Source organism: Trichosurus vulpecula, chromosome 8 (genome assembly GCF_011100635.1).
Source record: "Trichosurus vulpecula isolate mTriVul1 chromosome 8, mTriVul1.pri, whole genome shotgun sequence".
Lineage (NCBI taxonomy): Eukaryota > Metazoa > Chordata > Mammalia > Diprotodontia > Phalangeridae > Trichosurus > Trichosurus vulpecula.
This window is the reverse complement of record NC_050580.1, coordinates 97,626,051-97,637,954: the sequence shown is the minus strand read 5'-3', so window position 1 is coordinate 97,637,954 and position 11,904 is coordinate 97,626,051. Positions and strand designations below refer to the sequence as shown.

At 40.3% G+C, this 11,904-nt stretch overlaps 1 protein-coding gene across 1 annotated transcript in view; it reads right to left on the bottom strand.

The window, feature by feature from the left end:
* Window positions 1-3,650: 3,650 nt before the first annotated feature.
* GFRA1 (GDNF family receptor alpha 1) overlaps window positions 3,651-11,904 on the bottom strand; it is a 312,376-nt gene continuing 304,122 nt past the window's right edge. Inside the window, exon 10 of the mRNA XM_036736096.1 lies at window positions 3,651-11,788. Coding sequence (XP_036591991.1) covers window positions 11,636-11,788 — 153 coding nt within the window. The 3' untranslated portion in view covers window positions 3,651-11,635. The remainder of the gene's footprint in view (window positions 11,789-11,904) is intronic.

Below are 11,904 nucleotides of genomic sequence, written 5' to 3'. Positions count from 1 at the left end.
TTGGTCCTCACAATAACTATGTGAAGTGTTATCATTAGCCCCATTTTACAGATAAGGAGACAGAGAACAGTTAAATGACTTACCCAGGGTAACACAGCTAGTGTGTCTGAGGTGGGATCTGGATGTTAATTCACCATTTCCTCTAAATGCTGACGTCTGTCACAACCTCTTACCTTCTTCTACTGTTGCTTATACCTTTGTAAGCCTCAAACCTTAGTTACATCCACCAACCACCTCCTCCACTCCTACTTGGTGATGCTGGACCAAGCCAGAGGAAGCCCCAAAGCCCTACTTACCAGGTTCACTACCAATTTATGCGATCTAATCTCAACTGGGCTGTCATTATGGGATATGATTATCCCTTTACCAGTAGACAGGAAGATCCAGGATGGTAGTTGGGGTCATGTGAAGGTTTTCTTTAAAGATGGGGGAGATCTGGGCTTATTCGTAGGCAGCAGAGGAGGAAACAGCAGGGCAACTCCTTGATTGGCTTTCTATCACATTTCCCACAACATGTGTTTCAAATCTTCTCTCAAGTTACTCATGCTACTCCTTTCCCTTTCTCTCTCTGCAGAAGAACTTAACTAAGAAAATAGAGACTGTCATGAGCTCTCTCTCCTCCCCAATTCTACACCAGAGTCCCTCAATATCATCCCATGCATTTTCCTCCTTTACTTATCTCAGAAGAAGAGGTTCTTGGGAAGACCAATCCCTCTACTTATTCTCGTCTTGGAGGCTGGCTTTCCATTATTCCTTTTCTTCTATTTCTAATTTCTATCTATTGCCTCCTTCCCAGTTGCTATTTTTCAGTCATTTCAATCATGCTTCACTCTTTGTGACCCAATTTGGGGTTTTCTTGGCAAAGATACCGAAGTGGTGTGCCATTTCCTTCTCCAGCTCATTTTACAGATGAGGAAACTGAGGCAAACAGGTTGAAGGGCCTAGCTCAGGGTCACGCAGCTATTAAGTGTCTGAGGCTGGATTTGAACTCATGAAGATGAGCCTTCCTGACTTCAGCCCCCACACTTTATCCACTGTGCCAGTTACCTGCTCTAGCCTCCTTCCCAGTTGCTTACAAATGTCCATATATGCCCCCCATTCTTTAAAAAAAAATTAAAAAGCAGTTTTCATTTGGCTCTATTATCACAAGCAAAACTAAATACTGCCCTCTTTTTTAAACAGCTAGACTTCTAGAAAAATTTGTAAACATTTCTTGACTTAACTTGCTCACTTACCACTAACTTCTCAGTCCCTTGAGATTTGGCCTCTGACCCTAGCACTTCACACAAATTGTTTCCTCCGAGGTTACCAATGAGCTCTTAACTGCTATATCCGATGGTCTTTTCTCAGCCCCCATCCTTTATGACTTCTCTGTAGGATCTGACATTCTTGACAACCCCCTCCTTCCCGAGTGTTCATGACACTACCTCCTTCCTGTCTGACTGCTTTTTCTACGTCCTCTGTTGAATCATTATCCCTGTTCTGTCCCATAGGCATAAGTGTGCAGGAGGGTCCCAGGACCCTCACCGGTCCCTTATCTCTTCTCTCTCTACTCTGTTGGTGATCTCATAAACTCCCACAGTTTCAACAGTAATGTCTCTGTAGCTGATTCTCAAATCTACATACTCAGTTATCTTCTTTCTTGAGTCTAGTCTTGAGAAGGACATCTCCAGCTAGATATTCCAAAAGCATCTCAAATCAAAATGACTAAACCAGGACTTCTTATCTTTCTCCAAAGTTAACCTCTCCCTATTCCTAAATTCTCTATTTCCACAGTGGTCACTACCGTCCTTCTAGTAACTCAGGTTTGTGACCTTGAAGTCATTCTCAACTCTTCACTCTCCTTCTGCCTAATCTGTTAATGTCTTGTTGATTCTACCTCTGTAACATCCTTCCATCTTTCCCTTTTCTCTACTAACTAGGATGACACTAGCATATATACTTATGAACTCTTCCCTGGCTAATTCCAATAGACTCTTAAGTGATCTCCCTGCATTCAGGCTTTGCTCTCCAATCCAACCTCAACACACTAGTCAAATTTATTAAAGCACAGGTCTGACCCTGTTACTCTCTTATTCAAAAACCTTCAGTAGCTCCCTCTCGCTCCTAGGATAAAATACAAAGTCTTGGGCTTGGCTTTTAAAGTCCTTCAAAATCTGACTACAACTTCTCTTTCACCTGTGTCTCATACATTCCATTTTAGTCAAAGTGTCCTATTTGACGTCCCATATACATGGCATTCCATATTCCATCTCTGTACTTTGGCACAGATTGGAAGCATTTCCTTCTTCAGTTCCACCTCTCTGCACCCCTAGCTTCCTTCAAGATCCCACTTAAATACCACATTTTACACAAACTCTTGCCTCATCTCTCTCCTTACCCATCCCCCTCTACAATTATCAGTGTTCCACTTCTGCAAAAATTATATTGTGTTTATTTTCCATATATTTTGTTTTACTTGTGCACAAGTTATTTCTCCCCAGCAGAATATAATCTCCTTGGACAGAGGGAATTTGGTTTTTATTTTTGTGTATCCCCAGTGTGTAACACCATCCTTAATACATATTGACCACTTATTGATGCTCATGGAACTGAATTTACCATCTACTTAACCATCTAGTACCCGGTCAGGTCCTAAAGGAGAAGATACAAATAAAGCATCAGACACTCTCCTGAAATTTGTTACTGTTAGTAGTATTCTCTTTCAAGGCTGGATTAATCTCGTTCAGGCTGCCGGGCAGCAGTCATTCCTGGATCCAATGCCATTACAGATCAACATGGCAGCTTTGACCTGCTCCGTTTCTGACTTGGGCCAGTCCAGCTCTCCTTTCATTGCTCCCAGGAGTTACTCATGTTGGTGCTCCACATAGCATGAAGACTCGAATGGCTTCAGCCCCAATGGCAGTTTAGAATTCCTGAACTCAAGTGATCCACCATCCTCAGCCTCCTAAGTAGCAAAACTACAGGTATGTGCAACCAAGTCTGGTGAAATTAATATTGGCCATCCTTGGTTTATTTTCAGCTACTGTTTTCCCAGTACCTAGTCAGGCACCTTGCAGATATTCAGCACTTCACAAATGCTTGCTAAAACCTTCAAAGACTTCACAACTCTGGTCAATGCAACACTAAGCCATAGGTCCAAGGGACTGAAGAGGAACCACACTACCTATCTCCTGCAGACAGTTAAAATGTAGAATGAAACATATTTTTGGAACTGGCCAATGTGCGAATTTGTTTTGCTGGACTATGCATATTTGTTATGAGGGTTTTCTTTTCTTTTAATTGTACAATCACAAGGTGGGATGACGGTAGGAGGGAGACATGATAAATGCTTATAAAAATAAATGAATAAAAGAAAAAAATAGGTTAAAATACATATTTATTTGGCCTTTTTCTGCTTTCCCTATCACTTTACAGCCACAGAAACCAAATTAACAGTAAATTAAGTGTTTTCAGGAAGGCTATGTCTTTCTTGAAATCAATTTAAACCCACAAATGACAGTGTTGGGGTGGATGATCTGGAAGGGCCTTCCAATTGCAAAATGCTATGAACGTAGGTATTGGTGGAGGGTGAGAGGAATGAGTAAGAAAAAAGACACTCCAGCGATCTTTTTTTTAAAAAAAGAAAACAATGTTTATTAGGATATTCTGGGGGTGGGGAAAGGTGCTATGTACAGTTTGTAGTGCATGAGCAATATACTAACAGAAAATTCAAACATCACAAAATCACTTCCATAGTCCCAGTTTCCACACTAAATCCTCTTCCTTGGGTATTGGCAATAAAGTACCTTGTGAAATGGCTGTGAGAAGACTTCATATAGTATAACAACCCCAGGGAAATGTACAGAGTTCCTTAGTACAGCATATATAGGATATACACAAGAGAACAAGGTAAGCATATAGGGTCCTCCAGAAATGGAGGTACTTGGTCAGTAGGTGGTATAAAATAAATACCAGAAACAAAAGCAATGAATAAGCTCCCAGTTTGTAGGCTCTGATCATTGCGGACACTGGAGACACCACCTCCAAAACATGCCGCGGTTCTGATAGGGGTGGAAGCAAGTGGGCCCCTTTCTGGGAATTCCATCATAACATAGACCCATTTCAGATTTCTTATTCTTATCTCCCTGCATTGTGGTTCTTCCCAAACTTTACCATATAGAACAGAAACATGGACATACCCCCAAATTGAGGAGATCCAAAAACATCCTTTAAGAAGAGGGGAAAAATGTCCTGATACCTCACATGATTTCTCAACATGAGCTGGATTAAACAGGGATAATTGTTTCAGTATTGAGGGATCATGCACACACCACTTTGTAAGCCTCATATTAAGCAAAAGTAGTGCCAGTAGGCCTTTGGCAGATGGGGAAGAAGGGAGGAGAAAGGATTAAAATGCTGAGAAATTGAAACTCTCCACTCATCCCACCCTGCCCCCCTACCCTGTGCTTTGTTTCTCATGAAGCTTTTCCTTCAACCCTCTTAAGTCGAATCTTTAAATATCCAGGAAAAAAAAAAGCATGGAACATGTCCAAAAAACTGCCTGATTAGAGTTAGACCACAGCCAAACGAAGCAGAGCAATCTGGGAGTCGGTCCACCTTTATCAGTTTCCTCTTCTGCATTCAGAAATGCCTCCAGAGAAAAGGGGAAAATAGAAAGCCAGATTCCAGATCAAGCATGCTTTACAAGCCAGGGAGAGAACGCAGGTTTCCCATAACCCTCTGTTTCATGTGCCCACTCCCACCAGCTGCAACCCGAGGAGCATCCTATTATGAGCACTGCTAAGCCTTGGAGTTAGATGCCAACACTTCGAAGGGAAATCAAGCACCTTCACCAGGAGCTGTGAGTGGAGAGCCCCTAGCTGACAACCCTCAGTCATTTTCAAGAGGCTGGTAACCTTCCCACCTCCCTTCTAAGTCTAGGCTATCTATTTGCCTTGTCAGCACGTTTTAAACTTTGCTTTTTAGTATCCTAGGTCCAAGTGGTGTCTCTGCACATCAAGCAGCATCATTTCACAGCTCTGGGTTTGCTGTCACTTTAATCAAAATTTATTTTACTTTCTCAGGTTTTCCTTTATATGCTGCTTCGCACTGGACAAGGGGGAAAGAGTGGTTTCTGATAAAATCACTTCCTGACTATTACCTTATGGCTTCAGCAGCTCCACTGGCTTCTGGACTTGGCAGAATTTGTACTTCCCAATGGCTCAGTGGAGTGATTCAGGGGTTGTTGTGGCTGCCTTCACTTAGGTTCATGGTTAAGGGCAAATCTGATTGCCCCTGTTCTGTGCCTGCCTGTTAATAGGTGAGTAGCTGTGGCTGGTGAGCTTGGTTGGACTTTTCTCTCAGAGACTCAGGCTCTAAAAAATAAATTCATGAGGTAATTATAAAGGGAATTTAGTGTCTGTGCAAAAGGCCAGAGAAGAAACATTTGCCCTTCTCTGCACATGGGCAGCTTACCCTCTACCTCAGCAGTCAGGAGTTCAGGAGGGAATCAGACTTCCAAAGCTATAAGCAGGCCTGCTTGCTCAATTTCTCTCCCCAGCTGGGGAGTTGGTTGTCTGAATTATGGATACCATCCCTTCCCTACACCACTGGAGGTCTTTGGGGAACTGGGCCTTTCTTCTCCCCTTTTTCAGGCTGCTCTGGATTTGATCTGGTGAGTTAAAGATGAAAAACTCTACAGATTATTATCTCTTCAGGGTTCATTTCCTGCCAGGAACTGAAAACACCTTTTAACTGGCACTGTTCAACATAGTATGAGGTATGCAAAGGAAGTCAAACAAGGTTGACTTTAAATGCCTCAGATCTCATCCCCCTGTCTATATCAGTCTCCCTAACCCACCTTTCCCACCGCACCAAGATTCACAATTTAATTGACTTGTGGACCTCAGATGTGAAAAATTCAAAATCACAACATACACACTTAGCGCTAGCTGGATGGTACAGAGGTGCCTTAATATGATTTTTTCCCCCTAAGATCCAATAATGTCCTCTTGGGAAGAGCAAGGTCAAAGAGGAAGGAGAATTTGGAGAGAAGGCATGATATCTGTGCCCATATGAAAGAACATCATCTGACTAATTCTTACCCAAGACGACTAAGCCTATCTTCTTCCATTATGGACAAACAGCAAAAAGGAAGTAAAGGAATCTGGCTGGGTTAGGAAAAGAGGTCAAACCAGAGAAAGCCTCCTACTTAAGCTGGCTATTGGGCTTGGCAGCTGCCCTTGGCAAAAATGAATTCCACATGGCAGCATGACAGGATGCTGCTATTGGCACCTGCTAGAGGCGAACAGCCTCAGTCACAGCTGTGCTGGTCAGATGAGCTTGGAGACCTTCAGAGACCAAGACCTTGAATGAATATCAGGATGTTTCCGTTGTCCCTAGTCTATAGAAATAAATATGGCCAAGGCTTGCTCTTTTCCCAAGGTGCCATAGTAGGGACAACATTTAGGAAGGTTTCAGGTCTGTGAGCGTTTGACCGCTGTCTTATTAATAGTAAGAATTTCATCCTGCTTAGATACCCACTGCAATCAAATTAAGGACAATGTCAAGCCAGTTCAATGATGGTGCAGATGTGACCTTCCTGGTTAGGATTTTAGAGCCAATTTCCTATGCTGGGATGATGCATGGGAAAGATGGATTATAGACCTCAGATTCTTTACTCCTGAAAAAAGATGACAGACAGGCTTTGAAGAAGCCAAGGCTGAGCGTGCAAAAGGGTTCTGGTATTTGTTCGATTAGGCCTAAATTTAGAGGTAACACAAGAAGAAAACTGGGGAGGGAGAAACTAAATCAGGCCAGTAGGAGAAAAGGAAAAGGGAAAAAGGCAAATCAAGTAGATGACCAGAAAGGCCAATAACCAATTTTACAAGAAACAAAACAAATCTTTCAAGATGAAATTTCATGGGGAGTTGACTGATTTTTGCCACCCATAGTGCACAACCTATTAACAAGTCAATATGTGCCAATTCCATAGTTGAGATGTTTTATGGAAAAATGATCATGAGCTGAGCCAAACCCATTTGGACTGAACTATAAGCACATAGTTCAGGGATTCCACAGTGGGGAATCGTGAGAAGAATCTGGCGAATTGGTCTAAAATACCTGGCATTTGAGGAGCAAGACTGCCTAGTATCCACAAGTAAAATCTGAATGAAGCAGACAAAGGCAAGAGTTATCAGTTATCAGTTAAAACTTGAGGGCTATCTTGGGGACGAGGGGGAAACAAAAAATAAAAATTGACCTTCTAAAAACCAAGAACAGAATCAATTTTGTTTTATTTTCCAAGATCTGAAACAAGAACAGCGATCCCTAAGCTTATCAGTTATTTCTTTATGCCTTCCTCAAAAGGGATAACTCTCCCTCTATTTTATTGAGTAGAAGTTGCCAACTCTATGCAATGAGGAATATATCATCACAGATGTATGATACATTCATTCCCGGACCAGTGATTTTGCCAGACATTCCAGGGTTCCATCTTGATGATCTTCCTCCCTGTCTTAAAATTTCCTTTCTCCTTGGTAATGCCTTTCCTATAGAACTCTCTGCAATGACTTCAATTTACCCTTGCTGGTACTCTGACCACTTCAGTTTATTTTTGTTTTTTTGACAAATACCCTAACTCATTATTGTTTATTCACTTTGGACATGAAAGATAGTTTCTTGGTTTTGCTTATCTTTACCAAACATCACAGAGGTAAGATAATGTTCAGAGGGAAATTTATCGAGGGGCCAAGAAATAGGTTGTATGGGAGTCTATAAGCCTATGTTATTTAGTCAAGTGGCACTTGCTGTCATGGAGTTCATTGATTCAAATAAGTGGTGTATGCCTGGTGACATGAATGAGAACTTATTTTAGGAAAAGCAGGTCTTTGGAGGCCACTATTTCATAAACAACAACAACAGAAATCCATTTAAAGCTGGAATCTAAGAAAAGATTTTGCTAATTATATGAACTCCCACTGCTCCTACATCTCTTTTCCCTCCCCCCACCAAGTACTCACATTGATTCAAAAGTGTTTCAGTTCTCCCACTTCCCTCGTTCAGCAGATGGAGTTAGGAAGGAGTATCTGATTTAGAGCAGAAAGTAGCATGTGGGACCTGGGATGCGATGGAGACTACGCACCCTCTGTGTACATTTAAGATAAGAACTGGTCTTAATATAGACCAAATTAAAGGTAACAGTTCTGAAAGGGGCACTGCACAGTCATTTACAAACTCCCAGACATGGTATCTAATGCTCTGTGCTAACTTCAGAAGAAAGATTTTTCTTTTTTTACATTTTAAATAGAAACCACCCAGTCAAATAACTATATGCAATAGACATACAATTGTTACTCTTAACCAAAAATATTCTCTGAGATTCTCATCCTAGATTTCTATTAGTGGTTTGGACAAAAGAGATATGGTAAAATAGGCATGTGGTCAGCATTTTGCGTCCCCACTGTACATTGTGCACTTTTTCCTTTGTGTGCTATAACTGAGACACTAAAAATTGGTCAAATAAAGCCAATGTCAAATTGGACTGTGCTTCTAATTCCTTTAGCAGAACTGCTTGGTTTTTTTTTAATGTACTTTTGTTTGTTTGTTTTTTGAACTGAAAAGGGCAGCAGGACTTTCCTGACTCTGGGACTTGCCCTAAAAGTTTATTAGCTCCTGTTTAAAATCAGCCTCATCCTAGAAACTTCCAGTGCACTTACAGTCTTAGAATCGATTGCTTCTTCCCATATTTCAATGGCTTACTATTGCATTTGGCGGCTCCAAAAACACACAAACTAAAAACTAAGGGAGGAGACACTTGAGTTTTCCAGGCGCTTATTTTGTCAACATTTAATGGAGACAATCAATCGAAAAGAACTACATCATTTGCTAACTAGAGGGCTGGTGCAAATGACAGTGTTGACAAGGTTACCATGTTAAGCTGACATCACTCATATCACATTCAACTAGAAAGAATTCATGCCAATCTTGACTGCCTTAAGTCCATAATAACTTCAATAAAAGATTGGACACTGAGAATCTATTCCCACATCCTGTTTGTTTAATATGCAATTTATTTTCAAATTAGGGATTTGGAAACTATAATATGCTTTTGGCTTTGAAGAAAAACAAGAACTTTCTTGTTGATGATAGATGAGGCTTTTCAAAATATAATTTATGTCTGTTTTATATCCATGAGCTTATTACTGAAGGCGACCCTTGTTAGATCTGATAACTACCATTTCCTCTTTGGTCATCTGAAGCTAATTAGAGCTGCTGTTTACAGCAGAAGTAATCAATAGCGTTTTATAGTGGCCTACACACTGCATCAGACCCATATGTAATTAGCTGAGCATAGATACAGTGATAGCATAATTAAAGCAAAATATGTTCTTTAAGAGATATTTACTAATTGTTAGCCTTCCAGATATTTCAACACACTTAATGTGTTCATTCCAAGTAGTATATTTCAGAAAGTTTTCACAGATCAAATAGGCTTCATCTTCTATCAAGTTTATCTTAAGACCATTTGTTACTGAAGAATGTTGGCAATTATAGTTAGAAATACACATTCAAAAGCATTTGTGTATGAATTATGCTTCTAACCCAATTACACTTAAAAGACTAGGTCTTTACCTTGGTTGTACAAAAGACATTTCTTCTTTCTCATCATATTTTTTCCCCTTTCATTTATGTGATCAACACTCGGGAGGAAACAGCAGCATGCCTGGGGGGAGGGGGACTATGTATGCTAAGATGGTACACACCAAGTGCGGATTTCTTCCCCCAAAGCCTCTCTGCTGAATTCAAAAGAAAACTCCAATTTATCAGCATTAAATCAAAGAGAAATGCTGTTATTGAGTTTACTCTGTCTAGAGGGGTGCATATTCCTACAAACACATCAGAATATACCTTGGATCTAATTTACCTCAAAAATACCCAGGCCTCAAAAACATACTTATAACTGTATCAGTTTAATAAAAAAGAATTATAGAAAAGAATGTGTAGATCTATGGACCCAATGTTTTGCCAGCAGTACAGAGCTTTTCTCTACACCGAGGCAGCCCTGCAGTTTGTAATTTAAGGGTCTCTATTTCTATCATTGCCCTATACCGACTGAACAATCATGATGGACCCAGTACATTACAATGGAAGTTTTACTTCGGGGCTCTAAATCCACCATAATGAACCTTTTGCTTTAACTCTGTTATTGTCTGTCATGGAGGGGGTGGGACGGTGGGGGGAAGGAAAGGGGAAGGGATGCGAGTCAATAAAACTAGATTACTGTGGATCATTTAGACATAACTGCCTGTAAGAGTAACTAAGCCGTCACAGTTAAGAATAAAGACAACCCTCAGGAAAGAAACTCTGCAGATGTTTGAAGGATGGGGCAGAGAATTTTGCCTCACCCAGTGAAGGCTGTCCTTGTTGAAGGAAGTAAAACCAGAACCATTCCATTATGTGAACTAGCAATGTGGCCATTAGACCTAGACCGTTTTCTAAGTGGCCAATGTTCCCCCCGCCTCAGATGAGGCTTCTAGCACGTTTCCATGAACGGTCAGTGATCAGCCTTAGGATTCTCTGTTTCCCCCTGTTCCTGTCTACCATAATGTGATGCAGAGCTTTCTGATAAAGCATAAGGCTCCTAGAATTCTGCTTTTAAGGAGTTATATTTATAATGTTACTAACATAGGCAGATAAAACAGTTCTATGAGAGGGAAATGAACTCCATGTATTTTGTATTAAACCAACAGTAAAAAATGGGGATAGTATTATTAGGTCCAAAATATAGAAAGCCAACATTTGAAACCATTTAGTAAAATTTGTTTCTATATATAATCTCATAAATGTAAAGATTATTAGAGTTAAGCTTCCATTATGTCTGACTCTTGTTAGTTTAAGGAATTCTCACCCATATAAGGCTTAGATGAATGTATTTAAATGATTAACATACCATTAGCAACTTGCAAACTCCCACCACCCCCCTTTTTTATGAAATCATAACTGAGAAACATACATTACATCTGTATGTGACATATCATGTTTTAGCAGGAGAGAATGCAAAACCACTTAAGAGTTCATAAACATTAAGAAGGAAGATGCTAATACATTTAGAAAGCTTAACATCAGTAGCAGTCTATGAGAAGGAAATGTTTTCATAAAGTCCACTCTTGGTGAGAACCTTTATGCGGTGACAGAAGCCTGGCATCCCTGTTAGTCTGAAGTTCGATTAATTTGAAACCAAAGCTGTTCAATGAAATAGGGAAGTTATTAGGAAAACAAACTCAGTCCCTTGCAAATAAAGGCCAGGGTTAAAACCATTTAAAAAATAATAATAATAATAATAAAAAGCCTGTTTGTTTTATAGCCAAATTTACATACTGTCTCTTTAAAATACAGCATGTTCAAAAGCCTTTTGGGTTTGGAATGTAGCACTGCATCAAATATTCCACAAAGGCCTCTAAATATCACAAGAAGCTTTCTTTAAAAAAAAAAAATTCCAGTTGAATGAAACTCTTTTAGCACACTGCTTCAACTTAGCTCCTAAAACTGGAATTTCAGATAGACAACAAAGAACAGGAAACGGCTTGTGTTTTGTTTTGTTTTGTTTTTGTACATGTCCATGTGTAGTTGTTTTGTTTGTTTGTTAATAGGGCTACAATGTTTCTGCCAAACTTATGGACAAGAAGGTCTTCAGTGCGGTGATGGCCAGGATCGTCAGTTTGCTTAGACTCCCACTTGTAGGTGCAGCCACTGAGTCCGAGGCCATTTGGCTGGAGCCCCCAGCTCTGTCTTTGTCAAAATCCCGCTGTAAGAGAGGATATTTTTCAGTCAGTCGCCTGCTGATCGGCTTCTTCTCACCAACGTGCATTTAAACCTAACTTGGTTTTTACCTTTTTACCCCATTACTCATCAAAGTGGATC